The sequence below is a fragment of the Cricetulus griseus genome, chromosome 3 (assembly GCF_003668045.3).
Source record: "Cricetulus griseus strain 17A/GY chromosome 3, alternate assembly CriGri-PICRH-1.0, whole genome shotgun sequence".
Classification (NCBI taxonomy): domain Eukaryota; kingdom Metazoa; phylum Chordata; class Mammalia; order Rodentia; family Cricetidae; genus Cricetulus; species Cricetulus griseus.
Genome location: NC_048596.1, coordinates 12,661,894 through 12,684,035, shown reverse-complemented (window position 1 = coordinate 12,684,035; position 22,142 = coordinate 12,661,894). Strand labels below are relative to the sequence as shown.

The following is a 22,142-nucleotide window of genomic DNA, read 5'->3' as shown; positions in this document are numbered from 1 at the left end:
AATCCAGACAGATTTTTCTTTGTTCTAGTCCCTTGGTCAAAACATTTACTTTCATTGAGTTGCAATTTTATTAACTGTCAAGTCCAAGTACTAACAGTAATAACTACAATTGATTATTGCCATGAGCTTTAAGTAAAGAATGTTCATGAATCACTTAGAACATGGCTAAACATTTGGGAACATCAGACATTGTTGTACGCTGATGACATTTACATCTAGGGATAAAGTCTTTCAAGGTTCTACAGGTCATAAAAGAGACATATTTTCAGTGCTTTTTATTGTCACCATGCTAGAAATACATGAATGGGGAAGGGAGCCACATTAAGCAATGATTTACAAATGATCACCACATTTGACTGAAAAAGGAATGGGTGCTCTGGGGTGTGTTGGTGAGTGTGGTCACCTTTAGAGCTGTTTGGCTCCCTTTTACTAGCAAACTTCTTTTAAAATGAACTAATTCTAATTTTATTTCTTTTTAGCTTTTGTTTTATTTTCTCAATATTCATTATTTTATTTAATCATCATAACAGCTTTATTTGATTAATCACCAGAAACCACATTTTATACAGGGCACTTAGGCTGGTCACATTGGAAGTTAGTTTGGGGTGTGTGTGTGTGCATGAGTGAGTACGTGTGTGTGTGTGTGTGTGTGTGTGTGTGTGTGTGTGTGTGTGTGTATGTGTGTGTATGTGTGTGTGTATGTGTGTGCGCGCGTGCGTGCATGTACACACGCGAGTGCATGTTTATTACATGAAGTAAGAAAGTTAACTTAGGTGGTTAAATTAAATAGTAATATTGATACAAATAAAGTGACTCTCAACTCTATAGCCAGTCCTTATGTTGATGCTATTAATATCAGGGGTAAAATCCATGTAAAACATTATCCCTATCTTCAAAGAAATTGTGTTCTACCTAAAAAGGCAAGATGAAAACACATAGAGTAATTGGTGTGGAAGTATGATATACAGATAAATAGAAAATAATAAGCATTTCTGAGCCCCAGCTGTTGGCTTACATACCTACAAAACTATCAGCAGGGGATATGAAATCCTATCAGACCCTCCATAGATCTTTTTCAGAGGATGTTTTTCTACTAGCTGTGAGGAATACAAAGCAGGGTAAATTCCATTTGTTGCCTTAAAGACATGTTGTCTACTTGATAATATGAGTTGAACATCCAGGACAATGAATAAGAAGGGAGTGTGGTAGAACACACACATACAAGCCAAGCTGGGCATCCTAGGGAGTGATGGGTGCAGGACTTTGGAGCCACAAAGTGTCTCTTAAGGAAGTGGTCCTAAGATGGCCTTGAAGGAGCAGCATAGGTGTAAAAGTTAATCCTTGCGCATGATTGTGTCCTCTGTGGTTTGAGTCAGCCAAAGCAGAGCACTCATTTGGGCAGACATTAGAAGAAAACACTTACGGTACAAGGGCATGTGATGCTTCAACAGACATCCCCACCCCTGTGTGTGTGTGTGTGTGTCTATGTGTGTGTGCACGCGTGTGTGTGTGTGTGTGTGTGTCTGTGTGTGCACGTGTGTGTTCGCGTATGTGTGCGCGTATGTGTGTCTGTGTCTGTGTATGTGTGTGAGTGTGTGAGTGCGTGTGTGTGTGCATGCGTGTGTCTGTGTGTGTGTGCATGTGTGTGGTGTTTGTGCATATGTGTTAAATCATTTTTACCTATGAATTTTCACATCAAGCCATAGTTATAACACAGCTTATAAATACTATTTTGCTTTATTTCTTTCTTGCTATTGTATTTAAGTTTTTTTACATAGTTCTCACCATGGTATTCTCACAATTATGTATTCTGCCTTTTCATTTCATATGATTAGTACTTTTCATACACTGCTGTATCTACTGAAGGTTTTAAGTGAGCCAAGCATAATGATTGCATTGTTTGTTCAATTTGGCAGTGGTAGGTTTGATCAAGGTGCACATTTTAAACTGTGGAGATTTGATGATGCACAGCATTCTCATGACTTGCTGTGTAGACTGCTGGTGTAGCCTGTATCCAGAGATTTCCCTGCAGCTCGCTAGTCCATTAGTCAAGTGGAAATCTTCTAACTAGTTTCTCAGAGCTTTCATTATTCCTTGCTAGGCTCAGTTGGATAATTTGTGACCTGTCACATGTGAAGGACTCTTCACTATGAGGAATGTAACCCAAAGCCTAGGCAGGGCATGAGGTATTATTCTAAGGGGCCCCACTGCAAGCTGGCCCTGCAGCTAGGACAAAGCAGAGGCAGAAAAGTCAATCAGCTGCCTGCTGGGTTTGTGGGTCTCTGAATGGCCAATTTGCTGGGATTAACAGAGGTCTGGCTTAATAAATGTGTCTGCATGCCTAATAGATTTGAGTAAATGAACCTTAAAATACTTGATTTAATTTAGCATTGGGCATTCTGTATCAGTGGCCAATGAAAAGCTCAAGGATCCTGTTGACTGTTCCAGCTTTGTGGGGAAGGTGAAATCAGCCATGTTGCCATAACTGCTGATGAAAAACAAAAGCAATTTGGGAAGCAGAATTAGCTTCTGTATTACCTAGCATAGATGCCTGTCTGTGGCCTGCCACCCAGAGACCAGGCATCAACATCCATCAGAGTTTGTTTGTTGTGGCTCTGTGCCCTGACTGGCTGCTATGGTGGCCTGCGGTCACCCACCTCTGATGATGTGTTCCCTTTGTCCTTCAGCCCTGAACCCTCTCTTGGCACTGTAACTGAGGGAAGCAGCCAGAAAGAGACAAGATAAGATTTGCTAGGACAGGAGGAAATCAGCTTCTCTCAGAGGAGATGCTATTGATCAAAATGCCATAACCAGCTAAGTCTTGGCATAAGAAGAATCTTCCGGGGAGGGGAGAGGGCCACAGGCCCCACTTAGAGCTGATGACAATAACAAGAGAATAGTAAAGTTTTACTGAAGAAGAAACTAGGAACTCGGGGGGGGGGGGCAGGAGAAAGGCCTTGGTAGTAAGCAATGGAAGGACTGCTAAAGGGCAGCAAACTGGGCAGAAGGACAACTTAAGATATTCACCACCCAGGAGAATAGTTCTGCATCTCAAAAATAAAGGCACTTTTATTATCCCTCCTAAAATTCTTTCACCTTGTTATTTTGTGATAAAAATTTCAGGTTCACAATAACAAGGTCATAATTTTGCCAGGAACTGGATCTAGTTCCTTTCTACACACAAATCCACTGTGTGTAGTGTGCTAATTACGTTTATTATGGCAATGTCAAAGTCTATCCCTGAATTACTATCTACACATGCATTAATCTTGATTTTTAAAATCGTATTTTAAAGCAAAGATTATGTGCTTTGCTCTAAATCATTAAGCTTGCAAATTCTTGACTGTAGGTCACAGTTTCTTGAAAGTTTTTGTCCTTGGGGAATACAAACTTTGTCAACAATGGAATGTACGAATGTGCAGTGTGTATTTGCAGTTTGAAAAGGCATTCACTTGGGCAGCCCACCTGGGGCGATGCCTTGTCACTGTCCTTCCTGTATGTTCTCAGTCAGTCTCCCTCCCAGACTCCTCCCCCTCATAGCCTAGACTTGTCTGCTACAGAATATCATAAAAATGTAATCACATAGTACAAATTGATCTTTTTCATCTTTCATGGTTTTTACAGTCACATATCTGTATTTTTATGGCTACCTTTGTATATGCATGCATTAATATTCTTATCTGTTATATGAAGATCCTGTGGTTAATTTTTGTTTTTCATTGGTGAATTTCTAGACTGTCCACATTTTAAGCTGATGTGAATAGCTGCTGTGAATTTCTTTAAATGTACATGTATGTTTTCTCTTAACTAAACCCCAGGGACTACAGGTAAAAATCATAAAATCATAAAATGTGAAAAGTCACCTTTGGAAACATCATCACAATGTCTAACAAACAAAACTTTCCCCAAAATGGTTTCAGTTCTTTGTATTTCTCCCAAAACAGAATGAGAGTTCCAGTTTTCTTTGTGTTTTCAACATTGTTTGGTATTATCATTTAAAAATAACCTTTAACCACCAAACCATTACATTTTGATGTCTCATTTTGTTTCCAAAGATCTGGGGAGACCTCTGACTCGTAAGGGTTTATATAGTGAAAAGTAGTAGTAAGTAAAAATGTTACTGACAGTCAGTTGCTAATCTCTTAAGGCCAATGTCAGGGTGACTTCTCAGAGATAACCTAAGCCATAAATCCTATATTTTATTTTTAATTGTCACATGATAGCTGAAGGAAATAAGTATGGTCATTTCTGTTCCAAATCATAAACACATATAATTGTTTCCTAGACCATAGAAGAGAAGACTTCTACAGAAGTTCATTAACACCATGCAGTTGGCTACTCTGATATTCTGAGATCCACAGTGTTAACCTTTTCCCTAAACAGATAAAGAGGAAACATAGGACAGACATAGACTTTGCCTAGGGTCATTCATACAAATAGTGGTAGAGCCAGAGTTTTAAGTCACCGTGCTTGTCATTCAAGAGAGGGCAGCAGTGTGGTGCACATATTCTCTCGTTTCATGGCCATGTATCTTGCATCTTTCCACAGCCTGGATGACACAGCTATGCAGAGCCCCAGTTGACTTCAGCATACTTTTCAAAATATGATTCTAGGGCTGGAGAGATGACTCAGTAGTTAAGAACATTTGCTGCTCTTTCAGAGGACCCAGCTTTAATTCTCAGCACCCTCATAGTGGCACTTAATCATTTGGAACTCCAGTTCAGGGGACTTGATACCTTTTTGCCTCTGCAGGGACTGCACACATGCCATAACAGAGGGCATGCAGGCAAAGCACATATACACATAGGATAAAAATAAGCAAAATCTCTAAGACACAAGACTCTAAACACACATGGCATCATGTAGTGTATGACAGATCCATTTCTGCCTTAGCCTTTGTCCAACTCCAAAGACACGTGTGCGCCACTGTAAGGAAATATTTATGATAATGCCTACACCTTAGGAGCTGTCTTTAGTTGAGGGGAAATGGTATTTCTTTACATATTCCCTTCCTTTTTATTCAATAAAACGAGAGAAGGGAATCTATCAGAAGCTTAGGGTAGTACCTCTGATTCTGCTCAACCACCAGCAGCCTGATCTTAAAGGAGCTCTGTAGAATTGGAAATGGAAGAAATCAAATTAGCTCTTCAGAAGCCCTGTCAGATGCGGCGGGCAGAAAAGGATTCTAGTCCTACAGAAAGAGCACTGTCTAAAAATGGCATCTTCAGGCCTTCACATTTATCTGTGCACACATTCTCAGGCAATGATGGGTACACTGTGAGTGTTGGCATTTACTCATGCCCTGAGAGGCAGTTCTGTGCACACTTCAACAAGCCACGTTATTGTTCCGTGTCTTGAGAGGAGAGAGAGAGTCTGCTCATTTGTGCTTGAGGCGTATCTTCGCTATATGCATTAGCTCAGCCTTCCTCTATTATCCCTTACCCTCCACAGCACAGGGATCATGAGAAGACATGGACTTTAAGAAAACCACTCACTACTGACACGTCTATCTCAAGATCTGCCTTCTCCTCTATAAGAACCTGCTTACATTCTATTTCTCTTTTTGTCCTTGACAAGTTTGTACCTTTTGCTAAGTCAGGAGGAAGTAAAAAGAAAATGAAATCACAACCTGTTATATATGCATGTTTTTATATTCCCAAACTAATAAAAAATAGAGAAAATGCTTTGCAAGGGAAAACAGATCTAATTCAACAAAAATCAATTGTTAGGCCATTGCATTTGTTTAGTGTGAGTTTCCTGTTGTAAGAATGGCCCGGTGCTTAAGTCAGGCGATACTGAAGTAGGTAACAGGTCACTTCTTTGAAAAGTCCCTGCAGCCCAATCGAGTATAGTATAGAACACAAGGGACACTGGCTAATGATGGGAAGTGATTCTTTGTTCCTAAAGCCATCAGATACAGGCCTTAAAAGCTGATTTTATTTTGTCCAGGAGAAAGAACAAGGTGATACGACAACTCAAGAGTGTCACTCAGTTTTCAAGTTAAAATTTTATGAATCTTAAATTGATGATACCCTTCCCAGCTACTGAAGCAACCACAGTTTTGGAAAACCAAATAGAATTGTTGTTTTTTTTCCTCATTCTTTCCTTCTAATGAATATGAATGACATTCTTAGATTTACAAGAAGAAAGGGAAATCTCATACCCTCTGGAAGTTTGAAAGTATATTGCTGTTCTCTTTCTTACAGCCTCTCATCACCTTGGATAGCAGCATCTCGTTCACATTCCTTGCAGAGGGAACCAACACCATCACTGTCCAGGTAGCTGCTGGGAATGCCCTCATCCAAGACACAAAAGAGATTGCAGTACATGGTAAGCTCTGAACATGGTCATGTGATGTTCTCTTCTGCTCCTCCTATACTAGTGCCAACTACAACCTGTTTTAGAATTTTCCAGGTTATAGAGAGAATAATGAAGCCCACCAACATAGTTGTTGTTGGATAGAAGAGAGAAATTTTAAAAACAGTAAGCAGATCACAGGTAGGCATCTGTTGTCCCTTGTAGGGATATGCATCTTGTGGTACATCTAGATCACAACATGCTTGGAGTACTTATTAGACAGAGACATTTATTATAATTGAAGGACAGGTAAGGTAAAAGGCCTATAGAAGGAGCTATATCTGATGATCTGTTAAGGTGTCTGCAATTTGTTGCAGTACTCACTGTGTGAAATGGGACGAGTGATCTACACACCAGAGGAGTAATGGTCCCCACGCTGAAGAACTTATATCTTGGATAAAGAGATGACCTACACAGAGTGTATGTGGTTTTCCATTTATGATTGTTGGAAATTCCAGCATCATTGTCTGTGAAGGCTTTATAATGAGACTGAAATCATTACCTTATATAGCTATATGAAAAGTTGAAGCAAAACTGACTAGTAGAATAAAGTAGAGTAAAAGGAGGAGTTAGAAGGGTGTTCTATGGAGAGATATGGTCATTTATGAAAATGTCTTTATGAAGCTTCATACTGTGCACTAAAAAAGTACAGCAATAAAAGTGAATATAAGCTTAAATGAAGGCAGAGAATGTGATACATGAGGTTGCCACCATATTCTAAACCCTGGAAACAGTTCTTAATTACTACATTTATTTTAAGTGAAATTATTGATCCTATGCTTCAATCCCTCCAGACCTCTCCTAAGTTCCCAGAGAGCAACTATCATTGTACTTGTCTAGAAAGTTATACAAATGTGTGTGCACCTCTGACCAAGGCATATTTCTCCAGCCTTGCGCCAGTGACTTCTTTTCCTTCTTCTCTGCCAACTGGCCACTAGAATCCTTTATTAGGTCCGGAAGTAAATAATTTTATTGGATTGTAAATGTTACAATGAGAAATGGTACATATCAGAAATGCTGAATTTTATGAATTAACACCAAGTGGATAAACCTGTGTGCTCACCACACAGGTCTGGAAATCAAGCATTACCTTACACTCCTCGAGACAAAGTTTAACCTACTTTTCTCACCTTTGAGACTTTTTCCAGAATAATCAACAATAGAATGGAAGGATGGAGAAGTGCAAAGCTTCCATTCCAGCCATCACTGCCTGCTATGCTTTGGGTTAGCTTTGAGAAGGAAGTTCAGATCACCTTCTTGGCTTCCCCACTTGTCATTTTAGCCATTATTCTTTACAAGAGTTAACAACAGGAAAAAGCACACAAATCTACTCTTAGTGCACACATTCCCTTCTTTTCAGAAGCCAAAGAACAACTGAAAATAAGGAAAGGTAGCTTAAGCCTTGTAAAAGAGAGCTGGTTCCTAATATACATGGCTATGGGCTCATAGCCTATCAAACCTTCTTATCTCATTCTACCAGCTTCACCTGAACATTCTGTCTCCTTTCAGAATACTTCCAGTCACAGCTCTTATCATTCTCTCCAAATCTGGATTACCACAACCCTGATATTCCTGAGTGGAGGCAAGACATTGGCAATGTTATAAAGCGAGCTCTGGTTAAGGTAAGTTGACTGTATCTTTGATTCTTTGGGGCAAAGAAAAGAAATAGATGGCAGGACCAAGAATTGAAATTCTATTCTACAGAGAGATAAGGGTTATTTCTCTATATACAGAAAGAAATGAACAAAAGCCATACCTGGATAAGGAGGAAAAATAGAAGAGACATGAGAGAAGAAAGCTGGGAATGGAATAGAGGCCAGTCTAGTGTTTGAAGATGGAAATTGTCTCAGTGTTTGTCCCAAGTATTTCTGAGACAGGATCTTGATACCCCCAGTGGAAAGCAGAAAAAAACACTTGATGAATCTCCACTAATTTTATGCAGTTATATACCATTTGCCTATGATTAGGCCATTTTTAGATATTTCAGTTCACTAGTCTACCATTGGCCACACAGCTAAAAAACAGAGCACCCTTCCAGGGAAATACAGCTATAGATTTAAGCCAAACTCATATTTACTTTGGTAAAAGTAAGAGTTTTGTTAACAAGTCTCAGAGATGTATAGTAGAACACAGTGAGTAAAACAAGCAGTCACTCTAAGTGGAAAAATAAGTCTAATGTGCAATTAGTTCTATGGTATAGAGGCATAGCCAGCATCTCCAACAAGCACAGGGAAATGTGTCACTCCCCTATCCTGGGGATTGCAAGGTTGACCCAGACAAGCAATTCAATAGACACTTCCTGAACTATTGTAATGTATCTGGAGAGGATATTTGAACTGTATTTCAAGGATATATGTCAGTTAACAGGGAAGAGATTGTTCCTTTCAGATAGAATGAAAAGAACATGCAAAGCCAATTCCTGCCAGAAGTTCTCAGCATTTTGCAGAAATGACCGAGTTTGGTGTGGTCAATCTCTACCTGATAGGAGAGCAAAGTGGGCATTAATGGCCTGGAGCGATTGAGTCACAGTGTGAAGAATCAGAGGAGCAAAGTTGTAGGCATCAGAGGATGTGAAAAGTATGGCGTTTTCTTTAAATGAGAAACTTCTGTCAATAGATATATATGCCAGGCATCTGTTGTGGTTGCAATGCAAAAGAAGGTGTGCTTGGGTAGGAAAGGTAGTGTGGGGATGATTTCAAACAAATACTAAGGTTGTGTAGACCAAGAACAATTACCTCACAAAGATAAGGGAGTCACGTGCTCCTTAAGACAACAAACAATAAAAACACTAGGAATTTATTGGTGAGAGGGAAGGAAAAGCTCTGTAGTCCAAACAGTAGTTGAAAGGTTCCCTTGCCATTAACATCTTGAGGACTCTGTAGGGGAAATGTACTTGGGGAATGGTAATGGGTTCTGATCTTTGGTTGTGAGTTTGGAAGACAGGAAAATGACTGCGTGAACATGACCAGTTTGGAAAGCAGATCTGCAGGTGAAGCAGAGGTTCAGAATGGGTCGGCAGTGTTGGAGCCAATGCTGTGGAGATTGTGAGTCTTGCTTGGGAGGAACATGGGAGCAGAGAAGCAAGATTGCTAATACGCTTCCAAGCAGAGGAGGAGAACCCAGCGAAAGATAAAGAAAGGGATCTGACAGAAGGGAAGTAGAATAAATAAGTGTGGATGACAGAGGGTAATTCCTATAAACAGTATCTCAAGGGAACTTCAGACTTTCTATAAAGGAATTATTCATACAAAGAGATAAGAATAAGACAGCTTCTTTATTCTGTCTGGGCTACTATAGAATGAATGACTTGTAAATGACAAAAAATTGTCTCTTGAAAATCTCCATGTTAGAAAGTTTAAGACCAAAGCATTGATAAGAGCATGATCCGTAAATGGCATTCTCTCGCTTTGTGTTCACGTGGTGGAAAGAGAGTGAAGTGGTTATCTGCAATTACTTTAATAAAGGTGCTAATCTCATTCCCGAGTGTCCTCCCCTTAGGACCCACGCACCTTCCCCAAGCCCTTCCTTCCAGCACGATCACACTGATGATGAAGCCTCAAACACAAACTGTCGGGGGAGCACAAGTGCTCAGACCATAGCGTGTATTCTTGCCATGCCATCCAGGATGGGGTCGTGTTGTACATGCTTGCAGGTATTAAACACTTAAAAGATTTTGAAGAAATCATTTGGAGATGGTATGTCTGTTGGTGACTGGGTCTTAAACATTCAAGAGGTCAGTTACCTAAGAACATGTCCCTTTAGACAAAATTAAGTGTATGTAGACACACAGCTTCAAGGTCCCTCTATGACTCCTGACTGACCCTTCCTGAGACAAAACAAAGAGAGTCACACCAGCCAAGGCACTGACAGGTCTAACTCTTTGCTCTGTTGGGTAATCCTCAACACTTTTCACTCTTCTCTGGGCTGACACTTGCTACCTCTGACTAGTCAGGAGAAGGTCTTCCTGCTCTCTACACTAGGAGTCTGTGGCTTCCAGATATTTGGTGGTCATGCCTGCCCACAAGATACTGATACATTGGCAAACCACCTTGGGACTGCAAGGCAATGCTTTCGTGGTTGGCAGATTTCTTTTTAGACTTGATTGTTGCCTCTGCCTTTCTTCCTGGCTCTCTTTCTTTTATAGCAACCCTGAGAATTAACTCCAATCATTAAGCTTAGTTCTACATAGGAATCAGAGCTGAGCAAATAGGAAACAATCTACCCTTCTGCCTCTATTCAATTCAGCAAGCCTTCATTGGTTCATTGAGTTTCTAACATGCCAAGCAACTTTGTAATAGTGAAGTATTCTCAAAGATTTACAGGAATGCCTGTGCCAGCAGTCAGTCAGAACCTGTCAGGAAAAGACATGATTAGTGTCCCAAAGGGTGGTTGCCATGGGATTTGAATGGCCTGGGGGAGATTACTGCAGGCAGATGGCCAATTGAGAGACCTTTGAGTGAAGTGGTATTTCAGCTGAAGCACACACCTATGGAGAGAACAGGCATTTTCCTGAATAAAAAACCATCAATACATATAGGAAAGAATAATATATAGGAAAATTCAGTTCATTCTCATCCATTGTTTTTCAGTCAAGTTTGACTCTTTTACATTTTTAATCACAAAATTCAATAAAATCACACACTCAAGAATAGAAAAATTCATTCATAATCCCATCTTAACATTTAACATTTTACTCTTACATACATTTTTATTTTTATAAACCTGTAGATGAGCACGCAACTATCCTAAGTTTCTGCATGACCTCATAGTGCTCAATATCACCTTCAACCTAGAATAATATTTCCCATGTGATTATACCACTATTTTCTTAATTTTTGAATGTTCAAGCTTTCCATTTATTTATTATTCCAGATAATATTATGTTTCTCCCTATGCATTTTTTTTCAGACACCTTGACTCATTTCTTCAGGACTGAACTTGAGTTGCAGACTGAAGAATATGAACATTTTTATAGTCTGAAATAGATTCTTTTGGGAAGCAAATTGATGATGGCTATCAATTCTTTTTCATGTAGCCACCCTAGTGAGTGGCTCTCCTTCCACTGCAACCACACCAATAGCACTATTAAACTTAAAACATTCTTACTTTGGTGGAGAAAACAAGTGCTCTTCTATTGTTAGTTTGAATTTGAGACCCCCCTTTCTTTATAACTGCTTACTCTTACTACTCATTTGGAGCCAGGCTATTCAATTTTGAGCTGCTGATCTAGTTCTCTCAATGAAAAGATAGGTAAAAAATACAAGAAGAACTTTTGTAAATGTTCCCCAAAAATACCATTTCAGAAATCTTTTGGCATCCTCTGAGTGTCAGTGAAAATGGAAATGAAAGCAGAGACGGCAATGGTGTGTTCCCTAGCAGCTTGCAGGGGAAACGGGAGAGCAGTCAGGGTGTACACTGCAGCCTGGCACTGAGAGAGCAGTCAGGGTGTACACTGCAGCCTGTCACTGGGAGAGCAGTCAGGGTGTACACTGCAGCCTGGCACTGAAATACTGGCTTCTTAAAACCTCACATAGGCCTTTTAGCTATGAAGACTCTGCTCCTGGCTATCGATCTATGGAAGACCGGCACTTGAAGCCTAACTCTTTGCTCTAAATATTTTGCAGGTGACCAGCGTCCCAGAAGATCAGATTCTCGTGGCTGTGTTCCCAGGTCTCCCCACTTCAGCAGAGCTTTTCATCCTCCCACCCAAAAACTTGACAGAGAGGAGGAAAGGCCACGAAGGGGATCTAGAACAAGTAAGTGAAAGACATTCAACTGGGACACCTGCCACCATGCCAGACCCTGAGTTCATAGAAAGTTTTCCCTGGTCAAAGAGCAAGAGTAGACTACATACAGTCTGCCAGTGGCTCCTGACCCAACATCCAAGAACTTGACCAACTGTCAGCCCTATGCAGAATAAGCAAGGACCTTGCTCATGCCTCATACTCCCATTGGCTTCTTGAAGGAGAGAGGGAGGGTGAAAGAGACAGATGTAAGTCCAGAGACAGAGGCAGGCAAACACAGGGTGTGCATACTGGTGTTTACTTGTTTATGGTAATGAGGTCCTATCTTTAAACTGCATGGGCCCTAGAGATTCTGGTCAATTTAATGTTTCTGGAGAAGAAACAAATTGCTTTTAGACACTTTTCTTTGGAGAGAGATGAATCACTTCAGTTTGTGTTGATGAAACAAGCGGTGTTTCCAAAGTGGGATATGACTGTCATTGTTGGACACATGGTTCATGTGATCCGCACACAGTTCCAGAAGCACGTGGGCAACAGTCGGCTGTTTCTCCCTATCACCTCTGCTTCCACTGAGGTATTGCTGCCTGCATGCTGTGTCACCCTGTCCCACCTTCTCATGATGCTAAGTCAAGGGAAATGGAAATAAGAAGGGACAAAGCTGCTGAACGGCTGTGCCATTGAAACATAATTTGCTCATATATGGAGTAACCATTGTACAGACTCCTTCTGCATCCTTCCAGGTCTCACCTGGCCTGGATGACACCCACCACAGTGCTCAGACAGAACTGCTAATTGTCCCTTTCTCTGGATGGAAGGACTTCTTCTCATCACAGGGGTGCATGTTGAAGTCATTCAAAAATAAATCCATCTTCTTGGTGCGCACATCACTTTCCTAAGCCTTCATTATTCTGAAATAGCAAGTAGCAAGCATGAACTATATTTGGAAGCTACACTATCCATCCATTTAGATAAACAGGTAATTACAGTGATGGATAGCAGCTGTGATACTGAGGTGTGTACAGCCAGATAAGACTTGGGGACAACAGCCTAAGTGAGCCTCAGCTTTCATGTGGGAATCAGAGAGTGATTAAATCAATGTTATGTGTTCTGAGGCTTGCTGTGGAAAGAGGAAAGAGGAAAAATTATCCCATAAAAGGAGTCAGCCTGTACTTTGATGTTCGCCTCCCATTGTCTGTGGAACAGAATATGCAGAGGTTTGGGAAGGGGTCGGCATGCGCTTTAATCCTTTCAGGGGCCTCTGTACTCAGTTTGCTACCTGATCAGATTAAAGAACTAATGAGGAGTTGACATTCTTTCATTGACCCCACAACAGGCCTCTGGTTATAAAGGCAGGGATGAAAGAGCTCTAAGCTAGAAGTTGAATGAAATGCTATGTTTGTTAGAGCCCTCATTCACTGGCAGCTTGGAAAAGCTGCTCTTTCATTTCTGACACACCTCTTTCTGTCTTTCCACTTCTGGGTTTCAAGAAGCTCTGTAGGATGTGAGAGCCAAGTTGATAAAGATGTCCACATCCCATGAATGAACTTTTTTTTGCCAGTCAACTCATAAGGGAGCACAATAACTTGCCATGTCTATCTATGAACCCTTTTGTTTTACAGATTGTAGAGACACTATTTAATGCACTCAACCAAAACTTGGTACAGTTTGAGCTGAAGCCAGGGGTCCAGGTCATTGTATATGTCACACAGCTGACACTAGGTGAGTGTTTGCTGGGAATCAGGGGATATGAGGACTATTTTGACCAGAAAAGGGAAGGAATAATCTCCAAAACCTTTTCCATTGATGATGCAATACCTAAGCCTATCTGTATGAAAATGGCTAACAGTATCTTGGTAGGTACTACAGGAAGACTTTCTTACAAGTTGCTTTATTATTGAATCCTTCATAATGTTTGAAGAAAATGTTCTCTTTCTTTTATATTTGAGCTGGTTTGGGTTATATGGGTGGTACTTGGTCTCTTCAAAGGTCTTTGATTCTCTGAGTCTTTGTTAGAGGTCAGCTTGAGAAACTCTAAGATCCCATTCAATTTCCAGTATGTGAGCCCATGTGGGAAGAGGGAACAGATAGCTGTTGCTGGGTGCCTTCCAAAAGCAATAAAAGTGGCATGTCCCATTGGGCATTGATGTGGTGATTCTGAGAGTCTGCTTTCTGGGTGGGTCTTTCTGACCTTATAATTTTCTGGCAATGAGTTCCTAAAGCTCGACACCTAGGGGACTTGTACCAGCAGAGTGTGGTAGAGGGAGAGTACAACAATTAAGATTGTATTTGTGATTAACCCAAAGTCATTCGTGTGATGCCACATTGTTAAGAAGACTAAGGAGACAAAGAATTCAAGACCTTACTCCCTAAGCTAGTCACATGTACTCAATATATACCCTACCAGCAAGTGTTCCAGACACAATGGAAGAGCTTAGTTTTCCTTGAAATTTGAGAACAACTCTTCTCATCATCAAAGCAAAGCTTCCCATGCCTAGGTAGCATACAGGCCTTTGGAGAGTGGAAATCAGGGTCAATGCTGTCAGCCTCCACTCTCCAATGTCTCTTCTTCCCTCCTAGCTCCATTGGTGGACTCCAGCTCTGGGCACAGCAGTTCAGCCATGCTTATGCTCTTGTCTGTGGTTTTTGTCGGCTTGGCTGTTTTTTTGATCTACAAGTTTAAAAGGTAAGTGCTATTATCAGTCAGATTGTATCTCTAGGTGAGGTTCATTGCAGTTGACTCTTCTTGTGGCTGATGTTCCTCAACTCATATCTTCAATGTGATCTTCATTTGTCTGGAAGATCTCCTTAGTGATGGAGAAAATCAGGAGTGCCTGAGGATCAGGGAATGAAGGTGATGAGAATCTGACCTATTCACTTTGTAGGTTTCATACATTAAGAAAAATAAGGATTAGTTTTGAAATCTATTTATTCTCCATAATAGATGTGTGAGAGGATCCTCAAAACCCACCCATATTTCAAAAGTAAGTTGTTAGATAATCAAGAAGGGTTTTCATATAGACCAACACCCATGCAGAATATTTAAATAGAGAAAAGTCTTCATTTTCAGTGAATACATAAGCATACACTGAGGTGTATGTATATATAATGTTTCTTTATCTCATAGTGGTGCTATCTAGTATCTCTGTTTAAACCTGCATGAAAGGTGATGAACATAATTTGTAAAGTATTTATCTAGCATGCTCAAGGCCTGACTTGACTAACATATAAATCATGATTTACATGGTACATGAATGTAGTCCCAGCACTTGAAAGGTGGAGCCAGGAGGATCAGAAGTTTGAGATTGTCTTTTGCCAGGCCACCCTGGGCTATATGAGACTATGATTCATTTTTTTTTAAAGAAAGAATACAATGTTGCCTATTATATATTGCTTCTGTTTCCTTCTTTTACTACTTTGAAAAGAAACTCTTCAGGCAGAGAAATCCCACATGTGTTCAGAAACTATTTTTGAAGGCCCCAGGGAGGGTGACATAATAGAATATTGCAAAAAGAATGAAGTAGAAATGAACAGTTACGCACTAGTATTCAAATTATGTAAACCTGCCAAGAGGTTTACTGACTTGGAATATAAAATCTGCAATCACATGGACTCAGTTTCACTTCTGGCATTTATACTCTTGGGCAACTGTACTTATGTCTCCAAGCCTTCATTTCCTCATTTGTGAGATGTGCAAAACAATGATATCTCATGGTTTTGCTGTGTTAATTAAACATTTTAACAGCTGTGGCTGCCATATACTAAGTAGTCAAGATAATTTGATAAGACTGAGTATCATCAATAACAAAGAACCAGAGACTGTGTGTTCCAGGGATGCCGTGGGCCATAAACTGGCTCATAACATAATGGGCTCTCAAAAGTTATGATAAATAAAGAGTCATACTGTTTGGGAAGCCTGGGTAAAATAAAAAGAACATTATTAATTATGTGAGTTCTTAAAGCATATCTTGGTCTAGGAGTGTTTCCAGGCCCTGGAGATAATCTTTGTGGATTGTCGAGGAGGTTGGTGGTGGGTGGTTTTATTCTTCTCTCCCCATTTTTCTCTTTACCAGTGGATATTTTGGTTGCTTAAAAATGTCTTTTTTATTTAATATATAATGCATTGTTAGCCACAAGGGCAATAATCTCTCAACTCTTTCCCACGATCACGGGAAGGACAGGCTGGTTTTACTTCACTAGTGGACCTACAAATCGGAATAGGAATTCATGTGCTTTTGGGTCAAGATGGGCCAATCCATCTACTCTTGTTTGCTTTGAATAGAGGAAAAAGCCTTCAGGTATAATCAAGGGGAAATTTTTAATAAGAAAATAAAACACCATTTTGTGAAACAGAATGTCAGTCATATAACTATTTGTAAGAATTTCTGAGTTGTGAGGAATGTAAAGACTGGGGTAGGGGTGAATATCAAATAAGCAAAATGTATCCTGTCTTGTTTCTAGCATTCCATTTCATGGTGGATGAGGGCCAGTAGAAATCCTGCAAGAAGCAATTCTTTTTATCACACATCTTCAAATTATAGCAAGCTATCTTGTGACTTAGATATTTTCCGTTGGTATATAAAGATGGTTAAACTCCCCAGACAATCAACTTCTTTCCACAAACAAAACTAACTTTGTAGACTTTCATACATAAATCTGCTTAGATAATGACATTTCAGAATTATTCTACTTTGTAGTTCCCAAGTATCAGTGAGAACTTTCCTTCTCTGACAGTGCATTAGTGCCAATAAAACTGGATAAAGAGCATTAAGCCACATGTTAGCCTTTACTTTCCTAGTCCAAGTTCCTGTTCCATGCTTTCCTCCCAGTGCTCCAGGCCTTTGGTTGATACTCAGCTGGATTTTCTTTTATTTCTCTGGCCTTTTCTTTCCTCCCATCTTGTAGGATCCCAGTGGTGGCTGTGCAGGGTAAGCCAGCTAGCAAGCAAGCAAAGGTCAGACAGCATCCTGGGTCTCTCACTCTCCCCTGCCTTGTTCATCACCATCCAGTAGCATTTCTATAAGAATGAGCATGCATCATAATCTGTACTGATATGGTAGCAAAATTTTCTTTTGATATGACTACTAGCACAAACTAATTTAAATGTGCATTCATCTAGCAAATGCATATTGAGTTCCTACTATGTTCTATGCACTGAAAATCACCCACCACAGTCAAGAAAAGGAGATGAAGTAAGATTCCCAAACATCCTTCAAGTAAATATCACCCTCCCTCTCATATCACATCTGCTTCATAGATAGTGAAAGTTGTTTCCAGATGCCTTAGCAATATAATTAAAAATCCTTGTGAAATGATTTTATTTTCTAAAATCTCAACAAGACCTGCTTTCTATAATTGTGTATGTTTTTCTGGTTATTCAACAAAATGTTGGAGCCCTTACATTTCCTCCTACATTTTTAATAAGGCTTTCATTATAGTTCAAAATCTACTTTTTTCGTTGCTGGAGCAAATTAATATAAAAATGCACCTGATTTTGTTTGCCTGCTTGCTTTTTTTAGGATACATGCCCTCTTCCATCTTACTCCTTTTATTTAAACTTGTATGGATATGTGGCCCAAGACATGTCCCTTCATCTCTTTATAAAAACACATAGGTCAGGCTTGACTGACATCTTCAAAAGTTCTACAAGTAGATGTGCTAATCAAGGAAAAGCAACTTGACAGCTTTTTATACTGTTACAAATTGTGATGTCAAAGTCAGTCTCTTCCAGTCATCTGTTGAAGATGAAAACATGTTTGCTTTCAGGGAATGAAGTAAGTGAGCAGTCATGGTAAGGCCAAATGAATACAAACACTAATAGGTGTGTTTATCTAAGAAGAACGGATAGATAACAAATTGTATGATCAGGAATGGTTTGACTGCCCCCGGATCTAGTGGATATTAATATTACAGTTGACCTTAACATTCATAAGCAACTGCAGTTTTCTAATTAGAAGCAATTTCATTTATTAGACTATATCTGTGTTTAACTAAAAATCAAAGTTAGGGCCAACTCAATATCTATCTATCTATCTATCTATCTACCTACCTACCTACCTATCATCTATCTATCCATCATCTAATCTGTCTCACTGTCTGTTTATACATCCATCCATCTATCTACCTATCATTTATACCACCAATTATTATCTGTCTATCTAATCTTTCTGGCTACCAGTTACTTTTATATCACCTATTATTATCTGTCTTTCTAATTATCTGTCGACCTATCTATATATCATCATCTGTCTAATTATCTTTTTCTCTATATTTTCTTTTTTCCCTTTATTTCAGTCTTGACTCAAACACATTACATAAATAAATGGGAATTACCTTGAACTGATCCTCACACATGTATCTCTTAATTACTGTAATTGGCATGCACACCATGGCCAGTTTGTGAGAACTTGGGAATGGGGCCCATAGCTCAATGTATGCTATACAAGCCCTTCTATCAACTGAGTTGATACTATAACCCCTGAATTTTCCATACTCTACATTCATGGAGTGTGTAGGCTTTTGCCTCCCAGATCATTCCCATTTAAGGTATCACAAATTGGGTGACATTGGTAATGGACCAGTAGGAAACATGAGGACACAGCCTTTTATGTATGGAAAGAAAACCAAGATATGAAAATTGAGCATAGAGGAAAGGTAGAGACAAGTGTGTGTTTAAGACCTATTTTCAGAGTTTCCTTTAAGAGTTATCCTGGAAACCTTCATTAAGTATTTTACCCCATTTGGGGGTTGGAATAGAATGAAGAAGATATAAGCACGAAAATCTGACTGATTTAAACTAGGACAAGAGAGAAATGGACCTTTAGGAATGCATGAAGTACACCGGGTTGAAGAAGACATTTATTGGCTTCCCATCATTTTAGAATTTAGTTCACTATCATTCAATGAGGTAAGAAAAATATCTTCTGGATATGATATGCCAACATAAAAAATACAGCCTTTATATTGGAAATCAGCCTAGCAAATGCATAGAACACAGGCTTTGGACATTTTATTCATCCATTCAACAAATACCTAATAAATGCAACTGTGTGCTAACTGTACAGCTGTGAACATAGAACACTTAGACCTTGCCCATATGAAGCTTTTAGTTTAGTGAGAATGACAGAAAAACAAGTCAATAAACAGCTACTGTATCAATCTAAACCTATACCTTACTAGTTTTTATAGACTTTGTCTTATAATTACACATTAAATCAGGACATTATCTGGGATCATAGGAGCCTTCAGAAGTGACACATGAGCCAATTTCTGAAGGACAGAGATCAAACATCACCATGAGAACCATAGGCATCTTACATAGATAGAGGGTACAGTTAGTTCAATGTCAAGTCCGCAGGGGAGAGAGTCTTTTGTGTAGATTCAATGTTCCAATTGATAGACACTCAGTGGCACTGAGATCAGCCATTCCTGAGAACTTGGCAGAACACAGATCCCAAATCCATCCAGTTTGAATCTATGAGTCACAATTCACATTGGACTAGAGACCATGATTGAAATCTGTCTACATAAGTGTATGGGGAACACCAGATTTTAGGCCTGGGGAGGAACCTGCTGATACTTGAAGAAAGTATGGCAGGAGTCATGCTGGCAGGGTCAGGGATGAAGTCAGTTTCATTGAGCTCTCAGTCTGAACTTGCTGTCTTCCAACCCTAACTTGATTGCCTTGTGTCTCCAAACCTGCTCCTTTTATGTCTTTCAGGGAATTTATTTGTCCTCCTGTAATCTGTTCCTTAACATACTCTCAGTCCTAAAACGAAGCTACTGTTATTCTGGTTAAGCAGAGAAGGAAACTATCAAAATACTTGATATATTTGACCCAAGTGTGTTGCTCTAAAAATTGTAAACATGAGTCTGTTGTTTTGGGTTGTTCCTAAAACAAGGCAATAGGAATCAATTGCATACATGTCAACTTAGTGAAAGATGACATTTGAATCTCATAAGATTCAAAGTCCAGCTCCTTTGCAAGTGTAAATACAGGTAAACATTTTTGGGCTTTATTGAGTAACTGATCAACACCATTTCTCCCTTTAATGAATGTTCTGCGGGTTCAATCTTAGCTGGGCATCCTGGTCTCCAGTTAGCCTTGTATCTTTGGCCTCAGTGTCTCTGTGTGGCCAGGTTGTTCCCCTGACACTGGCTGGCCCTGTTCTGACATTTCCTCCACTTAGCCCTCCCCCCAGCACTTCTTATTGCTTAAAACAGGCATACCATTTGATCTCACTTTGATTTTGTTCCTACCTCATGTAGGAAAATCCCCTGGATTAACATCTATGCCCAAGTCCAACATGACAAGGAACAGGAGATGATCGGGTCAGTGAGCCAAAGTGAAAATGCCCCCAAAATCACACTCAGTGATTTCACCGAGCCAGAGGAGCTGCTGGAAAAAGAGCTGGACACGCGGGTCATAGGTATGTGTGTCTGTGCTACCATTCTTAGAGTCCCGTGTCCTCTACATATTCTGTCATTAGCTGGCACTGCATGTGCCACTAGATGGTCCTGGACTGCAAAGCTGGGGAAAACACTAGTTACGGTGGCATAATCTTGTTTTAAAATTCATTTGCCAGCTCTAGCCACATGAAATTGACACAAGTATATATATATATTTTCCATTAGAATTTAATAAAGATTGGAAATTTGGATGTCCCAGTGGAGGATGAAGTCCATTACTATCAGGCTCTTTTCCTTTTTAAACCTATAAACCCAAAGCCTCATAAGTCCTTAACAATGTCTACATGAATGCAGAATGAGGTATGGACTATCTTTTACATGGCCAATCTGCAAACCTTGTGTGTGCTCAGTATCATACATTCCTCAACTGTAAAATGGGACTAATAGTACCAGGATTCTGTCTGCCTGTCATATACTGTCTGGAAATCTCTGAAATTGCCTCCCTCATTAAATGATTCTATGAGTTAGTGCAGTGTCTGCTACCTATATTCTATTATGGGAGGAGGATGAGAAGCTTGTGATCTCATAGGAATATTCAGATGCTCTACTTAGTGAAAACATATTACAGCCTGTTCCAGGCAGTTTGGTATTTGGCAGTGAATAAAGCAAAGACTCAGTGGCCTTGTGGAACTTACCTCTGTTTCCTCTCTATGTCTTCCCCCGCTGCAGGAGGTATTGCCACCATTGCAAACAGCGAGAGCACAAAGGAGATCCCCAACTGTACTAGTGTTTAACCAAGAAGCCACATGGTCAACCACCTTCCTGACTTGATTTTTGATGGCAATTATTACTATTGTTATGGAAAAATGAAAATGTCTTTTTTAGCTTTTGTTTACCAAGGGTCCCTTCATAAATAGCAGTCCAATGCTGGGCTTTGGGAGGAAATCAAGGCATCCTTAGTTGATCGCAGTGGGATGAAGAAATACATGGTTATATCTGTGTTAAGGATGTGTCTTTCCACAGGGTCCTTGCTTCACCCTGCTGTTGGCAGAGCAAAGACCTTCCAGTGTCCTTCTGTCTTTTCTTTTTTGAGTTGTTTTTTTGTTCAATTCTATTCCTTCTACCCCTGCCACCCACACAACACACACACACACACACACACACACACACACACACACACCACATACCATCCCCTGGTTCAATTTCAGGATGTAGGTTGAGGGGGGAGTGGACATAGCTGCCAAAGGCACGCACACCTTTCTGAAAGAGGCCCTGCCTCGTGCATGTCAATACTGAGGCTACAGATGGCATATTGTATATAACTACAGTGTAAATAGCTTTTTATTTCCTAAGAAATAATTTAATGTTTAGTAAAAAAGAAAACAGAAAAAAAGAAAGATGTGTGTGTTGGCTTACGCACTCATGTTCAGAGCTGACCGCCCCCCAGCCTGCTTGATGTGTTGGATTCTGGATGCTCTCCAGCTGTCTGTCCCACTCAACTCTTGCGTCTCTGTTCACACCATAGCTGGTTTCTGCTTATGTATATAAAGGGGGCAGGGGAGGGCTTCTTTGGGGCAATTGACAAAGGAGAGACTTCAGTGACCTGAGGGTTGAGAACATGAAGGTTGTCTTCCT

At 40.0% G+C, this 22,142-nt stretch overlaps 1 protein-coding gene across 1 annotated transcript in view; it reads left to right on the top strand.

Moving 5' to 3' along the window:
- Sorcs3 (sortilin related VPS10 domain containing receptor 3) overlaps positions 1–21,301 on the top strand; it is a 625,100-nt gene extending 603,799 nt beyond the window's left edge. Inside the window, exons 21-27 of the mRNA XM_027407465.2 lie at positions 6,207–6,330; positions 7,867–7,979; positions 11,982–12,113; positions 13,721–13,820; positions 14,679–14,784; positions 20,367–20,527; positions 21,237–21,301. Of these exons, the coding sequence (XP_027263266.2) occupies positions 6,207–6,330; positions 7,867–7,979; positions 11,982–12,113; positions 13,721–13,820; positions 14,679–14,784; positions 20,367–20,527; positions 21,237–21,301 (801 nt within the window). The remainder of the gene's footprint in view (positions 1–6,206; positions 6,331–7,866; positions 7,980–11,981; positions 12,114–13,720; positions 13,821–14,678; positions 14,785–20,366; positions 20,528–21,236) is intronic.
- Positions 21,302–22,142: the final 841 nt, after the last annotated feature.